Source organism: Ceratotherium simum, chromosome 11 (genome assembly GCF_057802395.1).
Source record: "Ceratotherium simum simum isolate JZ-2026a chromosome 11, ASM5780239v1, whole genome shotgun sequence".
In the NCBI taxonomy this organism is placed as follows: domain Eukaryota; kingdom Metazoa; phylum Chordata; class Mammalia; order Perissodactyla; family Rhinocerotidae; genus Ceratotherium; species Ceratotherium simum.
In genome coordinates this window covers 17,707,366-17,729,950 of record NC_141910.1, presented here as the reverse complement: position 1 = coordinate 17,729,950, position 22,585 = coordinate 17,707,366, and the positions used below count along the sequence as shown (strand labels likewise).

The 22,585-nt window shown below is 39.8% G+C and overlaps 1 protein-coding gene across 1 annotated transcript; it reads right to left on the bottom strand.

Moving 5' to 3' along the window:
- Positions 1–389: 389 nt before the first annotated feature.
- Positions 390–21,327, bottom strand: CNRIP1 (cannabinoid receptor interacting protein 1). The gene is made up of 3 exons (XM_004435603.3): positions 21,054–21,327; positions 18,771–18,921; positions 390–1,392 (listed from the first exon to the last, which is right to left on the bottom strand). The coding sequence occupies exons 1-3, from the start codon at positions 21,230–21,232 to the stop codon at positions 1,228–1,230; spliced, it is 495 nt and encodes a 164-aa protein (XP_004435660.1). The 5' UTR covers positions 21,233–21,327; the 3' UTR covers positions 390–1,227.
- Between the last annotated feature and the right edge of the window lie 1,258 nt (positions 21,328–22,585).

The following is a 22,585-nucleotide window of genomic DNA, read 5'->3' as shown; positions in this document are numbered from 1 at the left end:
ATTCATCCTCAAACTGTGCAGTGTACAGACTTTGTGCCAGGTACCTCCCAGTGCCCTGGGAGCAGGCAAGGTACTCCACCTGGTGTACACGTGCTTACAGCACTATGTCCTCAAGCTGCCCAGCTACGTAGCTGGCTGACGGGGGAGTGGTCACCACGGAGGAATGGAGAGAGGACAGGGACAAGCATTTTTTGCTTGTCCACCAAGTACCTGTTAGAGCTGGCTGGAGCACTCCTGTTAAACTGTCAGAGTTGATCTACGAGCAAGTGTGCTAACTCACTCCAGGGATATCCCCCTCACCCTGCAACGTAGATGGAGATCTGAGTGGAGCTGGTCTGGAGCAGAGGTCCATCTGCTGGGTAGCTCAAATTAAGAAGCAAGTCAGAGCATGATTTTCAATATCTTTATTAACAAATATCAAAAGTTGATTACAGTTCCATATACAGTTTTACAAAGTTCAAGTGAAGGGGACTGTAGGGATGTCATCAATATGCATGTTTGAACATGAGGGTAGCTTGCCAAAGAGGTTATCTCCTGTTACCTTGTTCAACAGTGGTCCACAATAATGCTTTTTCCCGTTTCCACGAGGCCACAGCACAATACCTTAAGTTGCTTGAAAGAGTTTTAATACATTACAAATACTTATTAAATATTTGTCCTTTTATTTTGTCCTTATCCTTTTCTGAAAAAGCTATTTATAAGGGGCACAACACTTGAGTCCCATTTACTGCTGTTTGTATTACATTTTCACAAAGCCTGCTTTGAGAGCTGGAAAACATTGCAAGTTACATGTTACCAGATCACACTTGGGAGAGAACCTACACACGTTGTTATTTTTTATTTAACATTTAACAAAAACAGGGGAATCACTCAACTTGGAAACAAAACATCGCAGTCATTCAGTGGAATCATTAAGTATGAGACATGCCTGCCGATTCCACTGAGCTCCAGTCACAAGCAGTTAATAGCATGACGAGAACAATCGGATGCAGGAACACCAACATAGAATACACAAAGGGATCTTTCGGGGATGGTACATCACGATCTTTTATGGCAGGGACATTGCATCAGAGGAGAATTACACATTCAAAACAATCGGGGCTAGTAGGTCATTGGCACCCGACGGGAAACAGCAACGGTGTGGTGTGCCTTGGTGAAGGCTTGTGCTGGATTATCTAAGAGTAGACTTCTGAAGAGATTGTCCAGCAACATCAGAAAGAGCCATCTTCAGAGGAAGGACTCCTTGTTCACCCACATGAGACTGCGTGTCTCGTTGGGCTTGCATTCATACTCAATGACAGAGAAGGGGCTTCCCCACTGGCAGTGATCTCGCTTGTGGTAATTGTAGAACTTGACCTGCCACACGGTCTCGAAGGTCCCAATGTCAGTGAACTGAGGGAAGAGAAACACGCCCCATAAAAACCTCATTCTGCCATGAGCAATAGACAAGAGCTAATGTTAGTGAAGGAGGTCCTGCATAATCAAGTGTAATCAATCAAAACTCTTTGGGTCTGCAAAGCCTAAGCCTTTAATGAACTATCTTCCTTTATTACTGGAGGCACTTTCCTGAAAAGCCGTTTACAAACCGTTTTTCTTCTATAAAATCTTATTCCCATTGTACGAGTCGCATTTGCTATCATATTGCCTTTAATAAACATAAATCCCCAAATTTATCTGTTTTCTACATTTAATTTCTGGAAAACACTCCTAAAATCGCAGAATTTCAGAGCGTGCCACAGAAGGGGGATTGGGAAGAGAAGAGAAGGAATAGTGTTGAATGATTGTCTTTTGGTTTCTATTTCAAAAGACAGCTGTACAAAACAATATATGTACAACATAACTGAACATAAGATACAACTGCCCTGCCATCATTAATTTTCAATTCCAGGGAAAAATATTTTATCAGAAGCATCTGATTGTTAAAGACCCTACTTTAACTTTCAAATACTATTGAGTGTTTATAAGTCAGGAATCGGTGCCCACAACTCAGGCTTCGATTATACATTACCCAAAACCCTGTTTGAGTACCTACTATGTGCCTTGCACATACAACATTTGTATAAGGCATGATTCTTGCTCTCAAGAAGCTTGCATTCTACTTCCAGAAGGTAGGTCCTGCAAATCACTGCACAGAATTCTGAGCCGTAAGCAAACAATTCTCATGTAGCTGAGAAGAGGGTACAGAATACCCTAGAGGCCACTGGGCAGGTGCTCAAGTGGCCTGTGGGTAGCCTGACCCTGCTACCGCCTCCTGGAGCTATTTAGGGGATCTGGCATTAAACAGTATGATGCCTGCCGTTATTTTCTCCTCTGACCCTCCCCTGTCATGGGAGGGGACAGGGACTGACTTGGCAGGGTTCTTAGACTTGTCAGGAGCCAGAAGACTTGGAGGGGGGAGGACAGTGCGCAACAGGAGCCTTATGTTTGTGGCTGCTACGGGAGGAGGGTGATCAGGTGCTTCTCAGATAGCTTTCCAAGATGCTCTCAAAATTATATCCTGCACCATTGCCTCATCCTGCTAATTCGATCCCAAAACAAGGTTTGACTTTTCTTTGGGAAATTTGCTTGACTTGAAACAGTGGTGATATACCTAAAGTCCACAAATCTTCTCCAAGGTAAGAAAATGAAGTATCTCTTTTTAGAGAGTGATGGCTTAAAGGCCCGTACAAGTATACAGCAGCTTGAGTCACAACAGCCCCAAAGTGCAATCAACCCAAATGATTCATCACTCACCTGATGATAGACAAGTTTTGGTATATCTATAAAATGGCATTTTACTCAAAAGTAAAAAGGAACATATTGATTCAGGCAGCAACAAGGATGAATCTCAAAAGCATGGGGATCAAAAAAATCTAGACCCCAAAGAATACATATACCGTATGATTCCATTTATATAAAACTCACATGTATGTAAAATCTATAGTGATAGAATATAATCTGTGCTGACAGGAAACATCTGTGGTTCCCTAGGGCCTAGGGTGGGAGGAAGGGATTGATGACTGAAGAACATGTGCAAGAGAGAACTTTATTTATTTATTTTTTTTGGTGAGGAAGATTGGCCCTGAGCTAACACCTGTTGCCAATCTTCCTCTTTTTGCTTGAGGAAGATTGTCTCTGAGCTAGCATCTGTGCCAGTCTTCCTCTATTTTGTGTGTGGGACACCACCACAGCATGGCTTGATGAGTGGTGCGTAGGTCCGCGCCCAGGATCCGAACTTGTGAACCCGGGCCTCCAAAGTGGAGTGCGTGAACTTAACTGCTACATCACCAGGGCTGCCCCAAGAGGGAATTTTTGAGGTGATGGAAACATTTTACATCTTGATTAGAGTAGTGGTCACATGAGTACATGTATATGTTTGTCAAGACTCATTGATCAGTATGCTTAAAATGGGTGCCTTCATTATACGTAAACTATACCTCAAAGTTGATTAAAAAATAGAAATATTGAGTTTTAGTGAGCTACAAGGAAATAGGTATTCTAAAAAGTGCCAATAGAAATTGAATTATACAGCCTTTTGGAAGGGTAATTTGTATCAAGTTAAAGGTGAGAATATATGCAGATCCAGCAATTCCATTTATAATTTAAGAAAATCACAGTGTTTAGAGTAGTCAAAAACTGAACACTAAATGTCCATCTTTAAGACACTAATTAAATATGGCATATCTGTATAATGGAATACTATGTAGCAATTCTAAATGTAAATATTTAATAAGCTTTTTCTATTATTCTATATTGTTACCTGAACTAAGTAGAGTACCAAAAAGAATGTCTAATACTAATTCAATTAAAATTAACATGTTAATGCTGGAAACGCTGATGGAATAAGCTTCATTTTCTTCTATGTACTTACTTGTATTTTCAAAATTTAATGATTGAGTTTTACTTTTCTAATCAGAAAACAATGTTAAGCCAAACTGTAAGTATTCACAAGTATTACCAAATAGTTAACATCCTTAATATAAAAGATTTTATGAATTGATTAGTAACAATTACTAAGTACATTTGGATAAAACTGGAACACAGTTCATTAAAAAGAGAAAAATAGCTAACATCTGAAAAATATTCAAATGTAATATTATTAGTAATTAAAGAAATAAAAACTTTTACAGTGATATTATCCATCTATCAACTTAGCAAAAATTCCTAAATACCAGAAGCAATCTAAGCATCCAACTTTAGGAAAATATTATGAAAATCATATCTGTATGATGGATTTATACAACCATTAAATAGGAATTTAGGGTTTTTAATGATGAGAGAAAGTGATTAGAACAAAGTTGACAGTATGAGCTCAAGTATGTAAAATAAGATGTATAGAAAACAGAAAACGAAAAAGTATTAACAATGGAGCTTCTAAGAAAGAGTGTTTTTCTATCTTTTCTACACAGATTTTCTGCAATGTTACTTTTATAATCAGAAAGAATATTTTAAATGGTGAAATAGATTTATCATCCCTCAAAAATTAACATCTGTATCCCTCAAACTCTAGGGATTTTTTAATTTTTTTAATTTTTTTATTTTATTTTTATTTTTTATTTATTTATTTTTCCCCCAAAGCCCCAGTACATAGTTGTATGTCACAGCTGCACATCCTTCTAGCTGCTGTATGTGGGACGTGGCCCAAGCATGGCCGGAGAAGCGATGCGTCGGTGGGCGCCCGGGATCCGAACCTGGGCCGCCAGCAGCAGAGCGTGCGCACTTAACCGCCAAGCCACGGGGCCGGTCCTCTAGGGATTTTTAAGGATTCATATATGCTAATGAAAATATTACAATTTTCTTTACAATAAGGTAGTGGTGGTAAGAACAAATTGAAATCTCATTTTATAAATCAGCAAGACTTTTAAAGGGAGTTTAGTGTTACTTATTATTATTTTTGACCAGCACAGGGCATTGCACAATTCAAGTGCAATTGAATTAAACTAAGTTATAAAAATATTTACAAACACCATCTACTCTTTTGAGGGAAGCAGCTTGAAACCATGGTAGGTAAGTAGTAGAAAGAATGCCAAGACCTTTTTTGAAATAGATATAAATAAAAGTTGGTCGTAAAAAAACACCAAACTAAGATGATTGTGACCACAGGCAAGAAAAATCTTAAGGCACTAACACACATGTTTGAATAATCTTAAAATTAAGAAAGTCTCAATCTAAGAGTTCTCAGTAACATAGGAGACCAAAATAGAAATCTGCTGACAGCAACAGTCATAGCTAAAGACATGCAATGTTTAGGTGCTTCTATTTCAGTTTTGTTTCCCTTTTATTAATATTGGACCCAAGGCCATGTTGTAGTAAAATTAACTGCTGCTAACTATGCATATATACCCCCCTCTCCCATGCCTTAGTTGTTTTGACTTCCCATTGGCTTTCTTCCTATTCTTTCTGGAGTTCTTATTTCCTGGGCATCTCACCACCTAACTCAGAATTTCCTCTCCTCTAGCTAAGGACAGGCGGGGTCTCGAAAGCTGACATTCTTCTTGAAGAACAGAAGCAATCGCAAAGGCCCTCCACTCCCTCCCAAGCCATCTGTGCCTTCCAAGGAAAATTTACTCAGGCAGGCTCCCTGGGTGATGCAATTTATACACAGGTATAATTTTGTGCATTTGTATAGCACTCTTCATTTTACACGATACTTTCACATATGTCATTCCACATTGGTCTTGTGACTGGTTTTAACATCACCATTTTATGGATGAAAGAACTAAGATGGAGAGAGGTTAAGTGACTTGCCCTAGGCTAGACTATGCAGTCAGCTAATGATAGGAGCAGGTCAAGAACCTAGGTTTCCTAATTCCTGTCTAGGAACTATTATCACTGTACCAAACCAATGAGCTAAGAGTTAATGAACAGTTTTTCTTTTTTCTCCTAGAGTGAGAACATCTATGGATTGTCACATGTAGAATGCTTTAGGACACTGCTCTGGACTGAATGTTTGTATCCCCCCAAAATTCATATGATGAAGCCTAAATCCCCAATGTGATGGTATTTGGAGGTGGGGCCTATCAGCAGTCATTAGGTCATGATGGTGGAGCCCTCATGAATGGGATTAGTGCCCTTATAAAAACAGACATGAGAGAGATGATCTCTCTCTCTGCTCTTCTTCGTGTGAGGATACAGCAAGAAAGCAGCTGTCTGTGAACCAGGAAGAGTGCTCTCACCAGACATCAGATCTGCTGGTGCCTTGATCTTGGACTTCCAGAACGGTGAGAAATAAATGTTGGCTGTTTAAGCCACCAGTCAGTTCTGAAACTGACAGTCTACTATATACCTGGACATTTTATCTGCCATAGCGTGCTTACAAGTTGCAAGCCTTGGTATATTTTCATTTCACAACAAATGTGGAAAAGAACCCATCAGATTCCAAGGAAAGGAGACTCATTTGTTGTCCTCAGTAACAAATGAGGAATCTGAAGAGCTTGTTTCCAACAATTTCTGTGGTCTTACAACCAGTTTGCCTAGAATCCCCAGAGTGCTTCTCTTCACTCACCATGCCACTCTCCTCTACCGGAGACATGAGAAATTCACCAAGAATAAGGTCACTCAGAAATTCATTGTGTTGAGAGCACAGAACAAGCTTATTATGTTGATAGAAACATGATGTTTCTTCATTAGTAAACAAATTTGGTATAAATAAGCATCTGTGACTTTTAGTGTAATGTCACCTATCAATTCCTACCAGATTCCAAGCCTCTCTATTCCTGTACTGCTTGAAGTTTTATTAGTAAATACATGTTTTCCATTTCTCTTAGTTGAATAGTTATGACTAAAAGTTCTGGGTCTTATAAAGTATGTTTAACTTTATATGAAATGGTCATACTTTTCCTAAATGATTGTGCCCTTTTACATTCTTACCAGCAATATGAGAGTTTCAGTTGCTCTACATCCTCTCCAACAGTTGGCATTGCCAGTCTTTTTAATTTTAGCCAGTCTAGTGGTAAAAAGAAGAAAGGCAGGGGCTTGTCTGGTGGCATAGTGGTTGAGTTCGCACACTCCACTTTGGCAGCCCAGGGTTCATGGATTCGGATCCCAGGCAAGGACCCATGCACTGCTCCTCAAGCCATGCTGTGGCAGTGTCCCACATACAAAATGGAGGAAGACTGGCACCGATGTTAGCTCAGGGACAATCTTCCTCAAGCAAAAAGAGGAAGATTGGAAACAGGTGTTAGCTCAGGGCCAATCTTCCTCACCAAAAAAAAAAAGAAGAAGAAGAAGAAGAAAGGCAATAAAAAGCAGAAATCAGTGAAATAGAAAAAGAAAAACTGTAAAGAAAACTCAACAAAACAAAAATCTGGTCTTTTGAAAATGTCTTTAAAATTGATAAACCCCTAGCAAAACTGAGCAAGAAACAGAAAACTAATTACCAATATCAGGAATGAAAGAGATGCTATCACTATAGATTCTATATACCTTAAATTAGGAACAACCTTATACCAATACATTTACTGAAATCGACAAATTCCTTGAAAAATACAAACTATCAGTAGACCTCCATCTACTAAAGAAATTGAATTTGTAGTTAGAAATCTTCCCAGAAAGAAAATTTCAGGCCCAAAGGGCTTCACTGATAAATTCAGACGTTGAAGGGAAAAATACCAATTCTACATAAATTCTTTCAGACAACAGAGGAAGGAACACTTCTCAATTCATCTTAAGAAACCAACATTACCCTAATACCAAAACTTGACAAATATATTACAAGTAAAGGAAAATTACAGATAAATACTCCTCATAGACTTATGCATAAAATTTGCTTATAATTTTTATTTGCTTGAAATATTAGTAAATCAAATCCAGCAATATATAATAATTATTACATCAGGACCAAGAGAGGTTTATTCTTGGAACTCAAGGATGGTTCAATATTTGAAAATCCATGTAATTCACCATATTAACAAAATAAAGAAGAAAAATGATATAATCATATCAGTAGATGCAGAAAGAGCATTTGGCAATTCAACATCCATTCATGAAAAAAACTCTCAGCAAAGTGGGAATAGAAGGAAAGTTCTTCAACCTGATTAAGGGACATTGATAAAAAACCTATAGCTCACATCATCCTTCGTGGTAAGAGACAGTCCTTTCCCTGTAAGATCGGAATAAGGTGAGGATATAGGTTCTTACTAGTCCTATTCAGCATTGTATTGGAAGTCCTAGCCAGTACCTTAAGACAAGAGGAAAAAAAAGGGAAATAAAACTTTCTGTTCACAGATGAACAACTGTGTTTGCAGAAAATACTAAGCAATATAATGAAAAGCTACTAGAATTAATAAGTGAATCGAGCAAGTTTGCAGCATACAACACCAATTTATAAAAATCACTACATTTCATAAAGAAATATACGAGCACTGAACAGTTGGTATCATTTTTTAATATTTCACCAATTTTGTAGGTGAAAATTGGCATTGCACTATTTGCATTTTTTACCAGTAGTGAAATTAAGCCATTTTTTAAATATATTAGTTATTTTTATTTCCTTTGTGAATTGCCTATATATGTTTTTTGCTTTTTCTATTTCCCACATCCTCAGGCTATTATTTTCTTACTGGTTTCTAAGAATTCTTTATATATTAAGTTACAGATCTTGCCAAATGACTAGACATGAGGAAGAACTTTTATATTTGCAAGTGCACACGTAAGGCTACCTCCCTCCACACACACAGCCTCATATACCTACCTCCCTGCCTTCTTCCTCCAAACTCCCACCAGTCTCCCACTGCAGGGGGCCAACAAAAGGGGAATGTTATGATGACTCGTGCAGACAGAATCTCCCCTGGACTCTCTCCTTGGAGGGACTGAGTTAGTCACATTAAAATACAAGTCGACATAGCTCTTTGAAGGGGGTGTTGAGAGGTTTTAGAGCTGAGTATCACTTTATTAACTCCCAAAACGAGGGCCTCTGGCGTTATTTGAATCAAGAGCTCACTGCCATTAATCTAAGGCAGATGGCATTTGACTAATTCCTGACTTCAATTTCAGTGGGCAGTAAAGGGCTGCAGAAAGTCACGAAAGGCAGCAGGAACGTCTGCATGGGCAGTGGCAAATCAAGGCCACACAGCTTAGGAGACTATCAGTGTTACCAACAGTTTTTTCATCAATTATCATTTGCCTTTTAATTTAAGTTGCCTTTTAATAAACATTTAATTTAACTTTGTTTATGATGTTTGACAGAAATTTTACATCGTATGTAATCAAAGTTTTCAATTTTCACCTTTGGATTTCTTCTGTTTCGTTTAGGTTTAGATTAATTCTTCTCATTTCGATTATTTAAAAAGTTGACTTTTTACAGATGACCCCTTGATCCATCTGAAATATGTTTTGGAGTATGGTATCAGGAAAGAACAACAGGGTCCGGCCCCGTGGCTTAGCGGTTAAGTGCGCGCACTCTGCTGCTGGCGGCCTGGGTTCGGATCCCGGGCGCGCACCAACGCACCGCTTCTCCGGCCATGCTGAGGCCGCGTCCCACATACAGCAACTAGAAGGATGTGCAGCTATGACATACAACTATCTACTGTGGCTTTGGGGGAAAATAAATAAATAAATAAAATCTTTAAAAAAAAAAAACGGAGAGAACAACAGTGATGTTTCCCCCAAATAGCCAATTATCGTAGCATCATTCATCCAATGATTAAAAATCCAAAAAACTACTTTGAAGTAACTTTAGACGCATAAGAAGTTGCTCTGGTACACCCTTCATCCCTTGCTGGATTCACCTACTTGATTAATTGGATTTACTGGGACATCTCAAGACTTCCTTGCTATCTGCAAAAGTGTGGTTGTGTCTGTAATTTACAATACTTAAGCTTGAAACTGGTGACAAAAGTCATAAAATAGTATTAAAGGCTATGTAAGGCTTTCATTACTGGAAAGAAATTTGAACTTAACCCTAGAGCTGCTGACTTGATCAGGGAACCTTATCTAACTTCAATTGTTTTCCTTAGAATCACCCTAATACAGATAAGATACAAATACAGGGCCAACATTCAAACCATAAGCTGTGCGATCATTGTTGGAACAATCACCTATCAATCACCTGCTTCTTCTAGATGTGGAAATTATATGTAAGAACCGAGGCTTTACTACTGGGATGCATAAAATGCGAAATACCGTCTTAAATCCTTTGTAAAATGATGTATGGTATAAACATATAAATCAAGTTTGAATGAGGGGAAAATTAAATAAAATAAAATCTAAAATTATGGAAAAGTCAAAATAGACTGTCAACTCTATGGAAAAATAATGTTCTCAACTTGAAATAGAAGAAACCATAATGGAAAATGAGAAAGTTAAATGTAATTATGTTTCTACACAATGGAAAATGAAAATAAAGCAATAGTGAGAGAAATATGACAGATATGACAGACTTTTTATCTTTATTAGGAGTCTGTAATTTTTAAAAAAATAACAGTCTTCAATAGAAATATTGACAAAACATGAAAGAACAATTTATACAAGAAGAAATAAAATTAATGTGTGGAAATGTCCATTGTTGTAAGTGAAAGTGAAAAGTAAGCTAAAAAATTTATTATTTTATAAAGTAATTCCTAATGATGTCATAATTATAACAAAGCCAGTAGACTTTTTTATTGCTGGTAACATTGTAACATTGTCTGTACAACATTTAAAAAAACCCAAAATGGCCATAAGATTCATTTCTTTTGACCAAATAATTTTACTCCTATTGAGCTAAATATATGCACAAAATTATTCATCATAGCACTTTTTATAATGGGGATAATTGACTTATCTAATATCTGGGGAGTAGTCTAATCATTACATCATGATAGAGTCATGTCACCATTAAAATTATAATAAATATGTAGAAAGTTGGACAATTATATATTAAAACTAATTACAACTATAAAATGTATAGATGTGGAAGGTATCTGAAAATGAACTGAGTCAAAATGTAGGGATTACCATTGCTCTAAAAATTTGCTCTAATTTCTGAACCTTGTTACGTTATTTCACTTTTCTTGTTTATTGCTTGAGGGAGATTAGCTGTGAGCTAACATCTGTGCCAGTCTTCCTCTGTTTTGTATGTGGGCCTCAGCATGGATGATGAGTGGTGTAGGTCTGCGCATGGGGTCCAAACCACAGAAGTGGAAGTGGGGAACGCTGAACTCAACCACTACCCCGGGCCGGCCCCTACTTCTTTTTTTTTAATCACGTAAATATTATGAGATTCTCGGATGCATTCCCAGTCTTCCTCTCTGAGTCTGTGCCCAACCAAGAACGAATTCTACAGGGACTTGTTGGCCTTCAGTCCTATTTGGTGTGATGGTAAAGGAGTGTATGTGAGAATCTGACCTTCTTCAGCAAATACTAGTATCACACCCCTAAGGGTAAGTTTGTAATCTTCATACCGTGTTAGAGCTGAAAGCACCCACAGAGATCAGATAGTAGAATTCACCTATTCTGCATTGAAAAGACAGGCCCACCGAGTTAGGGTTTGCCTGGGATCATAGTTAATTACAGAAGTAGATAGCATCCTGATATCTTCCCAACTTCTAGTTCTAATTCTGACATTCTTGACTTTTCCTCAGGCACCTACACCACCAATGTTTCCCTTGATGAATATATAAATTTAATAATCCAAGAACTTGCTACTTAATCAATTATATTTCCTGGATATGTCAAGATTTCAGTGTTATCTGTGAGAGTGTGGTTGTGTCTGTAATTTTTAACACTTAAGTTTGAAATACTGATGATGTCAAAATGTCACAGAATAGTGACGGAGGCTATCTGAAGGCTTCACCACTAGAATAAACATTTGAACTTAGAATTGCTGACTTGATCAGGAAACCTTCTTTAATTTCAGTTGTTTTCCTTAGAATCAGCTTAATACAGATAAGACACAAATATATGGCCAATGCTCAAACCAAAAGTTGTGTGATCATTGTTGGAACAACTACCTATCAATCATCTGCTTCTTCTACATGTGGAAATTATATGTAAGAATCTAGGCTTTACTACTTGGACTCAGGATTTACGAGTTCCTGTGTAGATAGTGCAGATCTATTTCCCCATAACATACCCCTAAAGCGTCTAGTAGCTTAAAGACTCTCCAACCTTTTAGCAGATGCCTGGACAGGCAATCCAGGCTTATGGTAAGTAATAAAATCTTTCTTTTCATGACTAAGTCAGAATCATTCTCACATTAAGAAAAATCTGTCCTTCAGCCATCCAAAATAATGTAGAAATTTTCTCTTTAAAGATCCATTTAAGAAGTTTTTAATCAAGTCCTTTCTAAATGGTTTGAGTTAATCTTCCTCTCCAGTGTTTTGTTTATACCTATAGCAAAAAAGGTATGAATCCATCCTTCTAAGACCAGAGACCCAGGAGGGAGCAGCAGCCTCAGGAAGAAACCGAGGAAGTTACAGCTCTGGTGCCCCCAGCCCATACTGGCTCCAGAGAGAAGGTCCCGAGGTCTCCTCTCCTGTTCTGTGAATACTTGGAAGAGAGGGCACAGTCTTATCTATGGTGGCCTCCTCTGCACTTGACCCAGTGCTCAGCACAACTTCAGTGAAAGAAGGAACAAATTAAAGTGAGCTCATTTGCCTTCTGGGCTCTCATTAAAATTCTGGTAACTTTAGTATCTGCAGTTCTGCTTCAAGTTAATATTTCCTTTTAACTCTAATTACATATGCTATTCTTGAGACACATGAGTGGAAGGATATTTCTTTGATATGATAAAAGAGATTTATTTTGATCCAACAGCCCTTTGTTGGATATGTGATTGGCAAATATTTTCCTAGAAATCTAAAAATACATTTTAAAATGTATTTCTGTAGAAATGGATGGTTTCCTCAGAAAAACAACTAAAATGGACCAATAAAACTCCCAAAGCTCCCAAAAGGCAAAAGTTATGGACTAAATTGAAAGTTAAAGATATTCCCTTCAAATACGTGCCTTGACGAGTGGTGTGTAGGTCCGTGCCCAGGATCCGAACCTGTGAACCCTGGGCCACTGAAGCAGAGCACATGAACCTAACCACTACACCACCAGGCCAGCCCTGGACCCTGACTTTTATGGGGAAATTCTGTCAGACTTTCAAGTAATAGCTAAGTCCTATACTAAGGAAATTGTTTCAGAGCACAAACTATAAAAATGTTCCCAGTTCATTTTATGAAGCTATTAACCCTGACACCAAAACTTAGCCTGCAAGGACTTCTAATTGTTTTTCACCTTTCTCCCTTTCTAATCTACACATTGCTACTAGACTGATTTTAACAACATGCAAATCTCATCACATTACCAGGAACTAGAACTCCTACACTGAAAGGTTTTTAAAAAAGGGGAAGATGGGCACGGATGTTAGCCCAGGGCCAGTCTTTCTCAGCAAAAGAGAGGAGGATTGGCATCAGATGTTAGCTCAGGGCTGATCTTCCTCACACACAAAAAAAGTGACTAAGTGGGGCTGGCCCAGTGGTGTAGCAATTAAGTAATGTGCTCCGCTTCGGCGGCCCAGGGTTTGCAGGTTCGAATCCCAGGTGCGGACCTACGCACTGCTCGTCAAGCCATGCTGTGGTAGGCATCCCACATACAAAATAGAGGAAGATGGGCATGGATGTTAGCTCAGGGCCAATCTTCCTCACTAAAAACAAACAAACAAAAAAAGTCACTAAAAGCAAGACAGAAACCGGAGGAGATTTACTGTTGAAAGACCTCTACTGTAACAATTGAGAATTGTCTTGGTGGCTTTTTTACCTGAGGGTACTCACCAATCCCCTGCAGGTCTGGCAGAAGAAAATGCAGCTTTATCTGCTAGAAGTGGCAGGAGACAGTGTTCAGGGCTGGCAGAGCGGCTGGAAAATTAGGGAGAAAATTCTGGAAGCAAGAGAGCTGCAGAAGAGGTGACACTCAAAGTCTGCCATAATCTATAACTCTGCCATAATCCCTGGCTAAGTGTATGTATGGGCTGGTGGGAGGGGGCCACACTGGGGGATCTATTGAAAAACGCAGACAAACCAGCAAAGAGTCAATCCTTGAAAGAGAAAACTACACTGAATAAGATTTGTAAGTTCATTGTCTTTTTTTTTTTTTTTTGATTGAGTGCATTCCCAAACTTGAGAAGTTGAAGCCTTACTGGCTTGAAGTGTCAAAGCAAAGGGCTCAGGACTGGCAGAGCAGCTGGAAATTTAGAGGAACCTCGAGGTGGATGGATCCCAAAATCTCAGTATAAACTGTCCAATTCCTTGGCTGACTGCTAAACTCCACTGGCACAAGGGCACCAGGCTAGAAAAGCAGCAACTGGAAGTTGAAAAAAATTAAGCAGAGATATTAGCTGCTACACACTGCTGGGAAGACAGAGTTTGTAGTATGAGTCCAGGAATGTTACTGCATGCTATAATATAAAAAGATAATAATCCTCAGAAGAATAAAATAGAAACTAGAGTCAATAATATATTATCTACAATGTTTAGTTTATAATCAAATATTACCAAACATAACAAAACAGGAAATTATGACCCACATTCAGGAAAAATGTCCTTCTATAGGAACTTACTCTAAATGGGGCCAGATGTTGGATTTACCAGATAAATGTTTCAAACTGGCAATTATAAATATGCTCAAAGAAGTAAAGGAAACATGGTCTCAATGAGCAAACAGACAGGGAATCTTGAGGAATGGAAACTACAAAAAATCCAAATAAGAATTCTAGAACTGAAAAATACAATGTATAAAAAGATTCAGAAGATAAACATAATAGCAGACTGGAAATGGCAGACATTAATTTATTGAGTCAAGAAATTCAGTGAGTCCCAAGCTGAAAAGACACAAAGTAAACCATACTTAGGTGCATATGGTCAAGCTACTGAAAACCAGAACTGTACAATATACAAAGAGATTATTTTACTGTATGTGTGTATACATTGTGTGTGTGTTTAATACCTCAATTAAAATATCTTAATGCAAAGAAAAGAAGTAAATAAGGATAGGACCAAAAATCAAAGAAATAGAAAATGGGACAGTGAAACATATGAAAACAAAGCTGAGTTTTTTTGTGTGTGTGTGAGGAGATCAGCCCTGTGCTAACATCTGCCAATCCTCCTCTTTTTTTGCTGAGGAAGACTGGCCCTGGGCTAACATCCGTGCCCATTTTCCTCCACTTTATATGGGACGCTGCCACAGCATGGCTTGCCAAGCAGTGCGTCGATGCGCGCCCGGGATCCGAACCGGCGAACCCCAGGCTGCCACAGCAGAGTGCATGCACTTAACCGCTTGCGCCACCGGGCCAGCCCCCAAAGCTGAGTTTTTGAAAAAGCTGATAAAATTAATAAATCTCTAGCTAGACTGATCAGAAGGGAAAAGAGGCAAATTATGAATCTCAAGAATGAAAGAGAGGACATCATTAGAGATCCTAAGACATTAAAGGATGATAGGGGATTATTACTAACAACTTTGTGCCAATAAATGTGACAATTTAATTGAAATAAATGAATGACATCAAGGACAAATTACAAAAATTAACTCAAGAAATAAAACCTGAATAGCCCAATATCAATTAAGAAAATTGAATTTGTAACTAAAAACCTTCACAGTAAAATGCATGCCTTAATTGGTGAATTCTATCCAACATTAAAGAAGAATAATATTAATTCTATGCAAACCCTTCCAGAAAACAGAAGAGTGAACATTTTCCAAATGATTTTATGCAGCCAGCATTATTACTCTGATACCAAAACTAGACAAAGACATTACAAGAAAAGAAAACCACAGACCAATATCCCTCAGGAACATAGATATAAAATTGTCAACAAAATATTAATGAATCAAATCCAGTCATATATACAGAGACTATGCCATGACAAAGTGGTATTTATCCCAGGGATTCAAGGTTGTTTTAACATTGAACAAGCAATGTAATTGAACATAGAATAGAATAAAGAAGAAGACATCATATGATCATCTCAGAAGAAAAAGAAAAAATATTTGAAAACATTTGACTACATATTCATGATAAAAACTCTTAGCAAACTAGGGATAGAAAGGAACTTCCTTAATTTGGTAAAAAGCATTTGCCCTTAAAACCTACAGCTAACATCATTAACTTAGTGTTGAAAAACTGAATGTTTTCTCCCTAAAATTGAGGGACAAGGATGTCTACTCTCATCATTTCTACTTAGCATCAAACCGGAGGTCCTAACCATTGCCATCAGGACAGAAATAAAAGGAATATGGATTGGAAAGGAAGAAGAAAAACTTTTTATTTGATGATAACATTATAGCATATATAGAAAATCTTAGAGATTCTACAAAAAAAAACTATTAGGACTAATAAGCGAGATTAGCAAGGCCTCAAGATTCAAGACGAATATAGAAAAAGAATTTTATTTCTATATACCAGCAATAAAAACATCATTTATAGTTGCACTCAAAATATGAAATAATTGATGATAAATTCAACAAAATACATATAAAATCTGTACAGGGAACACTGTAATATATTACAGAGAGAAATTAAAGAAGATCTAAATAGAGATATATTCATGTAGTAGAAGGATCAATATTAAAGTGTTAAATCTCTCTAACTCGACCTATAGATTTAACACAAACCCAATTCACATTCAAATTTTTGGAGAAATTGACAAGCTCATTCTAAAATCTATATTAAAATGCAAAGGGCCTAGAGTGGCCAAAATAACTTTGAATAAAGTAGCCAAAATAACTTTGAATGAACAAAGCTGGAAGATTTATGTTACCTGACTTAGAGACTATAACATAATTCATGAAACAAAATTGTTTGGCTCTTCTAGGTCTTTTGCATTCCCAAATTTAAAATACATAATTAAGTACGTAAAACAACTAGAATTCTCATATATTGCTGGTAGAAATATGGTACAACAGCCTGGATATTTCTTATATAGTTAAACATATACTTACCATGTGATTCGTAAAATCTCCTCTTAGGTATTTACTCAAGAGAAATGAAAATGTGTGCACACTAAGATTCATACTTAAATGCTCATAACAGCTTTATTCATAATACCAAAAGCTGAAAACAACCCAAATGTCCATTTATTGGTGAAGGGATAAATAAACTGTAGTATATCTATACAATGAAATACTATTCAATGATAAAAGGAACCAACTGCTGATACATACAACAACATGGATGAATCTCAAGAACATTATGCTAAGTGAAAGAAGTCAGACACAACAGCATGGTTCTATTTACATGAAATTCTAGAACAGTTAACAGTAAATTATTGAGACAGAAACATCAGAGTGGGCTAGGACTGGGAGGACCAATTACGAATGGTTATGAGGGAATTTTTTCGGGTGACAGCAATGTTCTATATTTTTATTGGGGTGGTGATTATACAGTAGTATCTACTTGTCAAAACCTATGTAACTGTACACTTTAAATTGGTGCATTTATATATTTACATACAATTTGTATGTAAATTGCATATCAAAGTTGATTTAAAAACTTCAATGAATTCCTATAGGCATTAGGATAAATCCAATAAGGAAAGAAGGTCTTGTAACATCTAACCTCTACTTATCTCTCCAGCTTGATCTTGAGCCAGTCTCTGCCTTACTCTCTACTCCAGCCATGTTGGGCTTCTCTTTTTCAATGTAACACATTATGCTCTCTCCCAGCTCTTGAGCTTTGTAGCTCCTCTTCTTCAACTGCTCCCTCTTCCCTCAACTCTTATTCATCCTTTAGTTCTTTCTCAAGAAAGCCATCCCCAAAATTTTCGACTAGGACCAGACCTTGGTATATGCTCCAAGGGCACCACTACTTTTTCACTACACTTTCTATAATAATAATTCTTTACTTTATTATTGATAATCATGTATAAAGTATGTTTTCCTCCTCTAGATTAGAAGCTCCATGAAGCCAGGAATATCTATTTTGTTCGCCACTCTTTTCCCAGTGTCTAATATATAGGAAACTGTTATATATTTGCTAACAAATCAAGCAAATAAAAAAATGAATAAAATAAAAATCTAAAAACCCTAAATAAAATATTAGCATATTGAATTTAGCAATATATTAAAAAATAATACATGATGTTAAGTAGGGTTTATTTTAGGAAATAAAGGGAAGTTTAGTATTTGTAATTAGTCCATTAATATATCAAAGGAGATAAATTATCTCCATAGATGGGAAAAGGAATTAGATGAAATTCAACACATCTCTCAATTAAAAAAATACCTCTTAGTGAACTAGAAAAAGGATGCTTTAACATGATAAATATTTGAAACTAACATTGTGGCTAATAGTGAAACCCTGGAAACAAGGATGCCCCTTACCACCATTAGCAGGCAACATTATTCTAGAAACATTAGCCAGTGCAATAAGGTCAGGAAAAAAATCAGAAATTGACACAGTTATATATGTAGATTATGATTGTCTATCTGAAAAACCTAGGATCATTAAATGAAAAATTTTAGTAACCAAGTTCAGTAAGGTGGCCAGTTACAAAATACATGAAAAGCAACCTATTTAAAACAATGCAGTACTGGCATGAGAATAGACAGATCAACGGAACAGATTAGAAAGTGTATGGAAACACTTAAAATTTTTGCCATATAAGAAATTACTATGAAACTGACCATTGGAGAAGCATGGACTATTTAATTAATTGTATCAGGACATTATGGACAAATGGATTCCAATATGAAACCATGAATTGAAATATTTCATAATTTCATAATATTTCATTTTGTATCTTTTCTTAAGGGAAGACAGTGATTGTTTTCTTTTCCATGATTTCCATTTTCTCTGTTACCACACCTCAACACCCCTAAACAGGCCTTACCGGCATGGTGATCTGAATGGGTTGCCGTTCTCCACTCTTGGTTGGGGCCACGCCTTCTGTGTCATATGTGCCCGTATAAACAACTCTGTCCCCATCAGGCTCTTTAGACTTCAGCTCCAGCGGGACAACCACACCACCAATGGAAATGTTCCTGCAATGGACTTGAGTTCACCACATATGGAAGGAATTAGCTTAGGCACCCTGTCCTGGTTTGGACCACAACCCTAAGCAGGAACCCTACAGGGTGTGGCTAAAGGAGACACTGTGGTATGGTAGAAAGTTCTGAAAGTTTAGGAGGCTTGAGTTCTCCAGCTAACCAGTCATGTGACCCTAGTCCAACTACTTAATCTCTCTGAACTGACCTCAGTATTCTCATCCAGAATACTTGTACAAGGCCAACTCAGTCTCTATCAGGTCCTCCTCTTTAGTTTCCATCTATGGAGCTATCAAAAACCTATCTATACCCAGCTCCATCCCAAACCATAGAGATTAGGACTCAATTGGTCTGGGGTGTGGTTTGGGCCTGCACTGGTACATTTATTTTAAAGTTCCCTAGGTGATTCTAATGTGCAGGTGGGATTGAAAACCACTGAACTAGTTCTCTCCTGATTTTTCTGTTCCAACAATCAGGGGGGCCCATGATTTGGGATACTCTTCCTCAAGCCAGTCACACCACCAGAAATTCTCACTAGCATTATTCCCTTGTGTTAGGGTAATGGTTCTCAAAGCGTAGTCCCTGGACCAGCAGTATCAGTATCACCCGCCAACTTATTAGAAAGCAAATACTTAAGTCCCACTCTAGTCCAAGTAAACTAGAAACTCTAGGGTGGGGCTCAGCCAACTGTGTTTTAATACACCCTCCAGGTGATTCTGATGTACGCTCAAGTTTGAGAACCACTGAGTTAGGGCATTGAAAAACCCTTGAAAAATTAAAGTGCAACTAGAAAAAGATGGTTTTATCATTAACACAAATTTGTTTTTAGATTAGCTTGAAAAATAGAGGAACTACCCTGAACAAAACAGCATATAGAACAGATAACTTGGGAAAAGAGGTTGCCGGGAAAGAAGGAAAAAGAAAAGTCTGGATCATGTTGAGATGCACAGAACACTGGGAAATGTGAGGGTAATGGGTGCATGCAGCTGTGGGGGATGCTGACAAATAGATGGACAAGAAGCATCAGAAACAAACGAGGCTTTGGTTCTAGGTCCTTGAATTCAGGCCCGCACCTGGAAGGCCAATACAAGTTTATTGAATTAATGACTAGGATGGACACTTAAGCTATAAAAGGTGTCTAATGGATTCAAAGCCCTCACCACCCCCAACCCCAAGCTCAGCATATGGTAGAGACAATACATGCTTGTTTATTTTCTCTTTCCACACTAGACTTCACACCATGCTTAGGTAGAAGCTGAGAGGTAAAGGACTCCACAGCTGGATTCTTCCCCATAAGCTACGGCACCCTCCCATACTGACTTTCCAGCCAGAGGTCTACTGGGTGCATCGATCTGTGGTAGCAGGGAAGAGATAATCCCCGCCACGAATAAATAAAAAAACATCGGTTTGTTGTGAGGATGTTGCTAAATCGCTGGCACCGTCACCAGGCTAAACAGACAACTCAGGGAAAAAGAAAAACACCAGGAAAAGAAACCGCGAGACTAGGCCTAGGCAGAGGCTGCCCTCTGACTTGTGGCTGCTCCTCCAGCCCTGGGGTCCCAGCCACATAAGGGCAGATGGAGGAATGTGAAGCATCCCTCAGGGAGCCCCAATAACTGCCCAACCCCCGCCTTTACACCTCATTCCTCAGCCTTTTCCCCTCCTTCAGCCTCGCAGGCAGAACGGGGCTGGACGCCAGGACCAGGGAGAGGAGCACCGGGATTGCGGTAGGTGAACCCCGCGGCGAGCTTCTCCCTCCTGCCCCACCCCAGCCGCCCCGGGGTCTGCGCTGATGGCTGGACAGAAGGGATGAGAAATTTACAAGAGAAGGCACCTCCCCCTCATCCCCCCCCCCGCCCCCGCCCCAAACCCCTGGCTTCCTCTCGCTGTTTTAAACATCCTTCACCGCAATGGGTGGAGGAAAGCGAGAAGAGAGGAAAGACAAGCGTAAGGCAGAAGAGGGGATCAAGGGCAGCAGGGACCTGACCTCTTCTCCCCATCCCCTGCGCCCGCTGGGCGCGGCGAGAGGCAAGAGTGGCCCGGGAGAGGCTCAGGCTGTCCCGGGGACCTCGGTCCTCCGCCCGTCCCCTAAGCGGGGCTGGTCAGCGGTGGCGCGCGCCCGCACTCACTCGACCTGCAGCGTGGGGGGCTTAATCTTCACCTCCACCTTGTAGGAGGAGCCGGTGAGCAGCTTGATGGTGCGGTTCTGGCCGAAGCGCTGCCCGTCCACCTTGAAGAAGACCGGGCCGTCGTTGGGCTGGATGCGCAGCGCGATGGAGAGGCGCACGAGGCCCGGCAGGTCCCCCATGGCTGGGCGCGGGGCGGGCGCGGCGGCTTCGGGGGGCGGAGGACAGCGCCGGCTGCGCCCGAGCGGCTGGAGCGCGGTGGGCGGAGAGGAAGCGCGGGGAGGGAGAGGGAGGTGGCGGAGGGGAGGCTGCCTCTAGGAGCCCGCGCCGTCGCGGCGGTCCGCTCGGGCTTCTGAGGAGCAGCTCCAGAGGCTGTGGCCCCCCGCCCCACCCGGCGAGGAAGCGCGCCCCGGAGACAACTCCGAGGCCCCGAGCTTCCCCATCCCCCGCTCCCTGTGCTGCGCCCTCCGCGCACCCGTGGCCTCGCTTCGGCCAGCAGGCCGCTGGAAGATCAGCGCAGCTGGGGGCGAGAGAGTTAATCCTGTTTACGCACCACAATCCCCTTCAGTGGTGGAAGAGGACATTTAGGCTCCTCCTTGTGCGGCGCGGGGCGGGCAGAGGAGAGGATTGGGAGGGAGGAGGTAGGTATGGGGTTAAGCGACACTGCACCAAGGAGCGAGACCTCGGAATCTGGGTACCACCTTGGTCAACTAAGGGATGTGGACACCATTACTTGCTGATCGGGCCCCAGCCGGGCAGGAGGAGGCTGAGAAGCGAAAGGGAGACGGGAAGCGGGGGGCAGGAAACCGCTAGCCAGTGATGTAAATTCCAGGAAATAAGAGTCTTTCCAGAGCTTAGGGGAAATGGCCGAGGGAAGGCGCAATTCCAGCTGATGTGGACTGCAAGCCACACTGGATTAGGAACGTGTGCAAAAGGAAAAGCAAATAACCAATACATATTCGAAGAGCTACGCCTTCTTGTGGTGTGTATTTTCATTATGCATATCCTTATCTCAAGAATGACAGTGTGTAATTAGTCACATATATTTACACATCTTAAAGGATGAGCTATTAATCCTGTAAAAGACGACTGGCTTGAAGGCATAGCTGGTAACAATGGCCAAGAGGAGGGATCGGTCAAAAGATTATTGGCAGGGCACCCGGTGCGACCCCGCAGAGTTTAGATTTGCATATTAAGCGTGATTAGAGAGTCTTCATGGCAGATGTCGGTTGACAACTCGTGATTTTGGAAGCCAAGGGAGCCAGACGTCTTAGGGCTCTACTGGGAATGGCTTCAGATAGTGGAGAGTGAGCATCTGCTTCAGCACCACCTAGGTGGATAGTACCAGAGCCCGTGATCACACCTGGGGAATGGAGAAGCCGGTTAGTGAGGACAGAGGGTAGGGATGGGTCTGGTTGGTAGTGTTTGTTCACCCAGGTTAGCATTGCTTTTCTTTAGAAATAGCATCATCTCGAAAGTGGTTTGTTTCCTACATTATTTTACAGAAATAAATCAGCTTTAGTTCTCATTTCAGA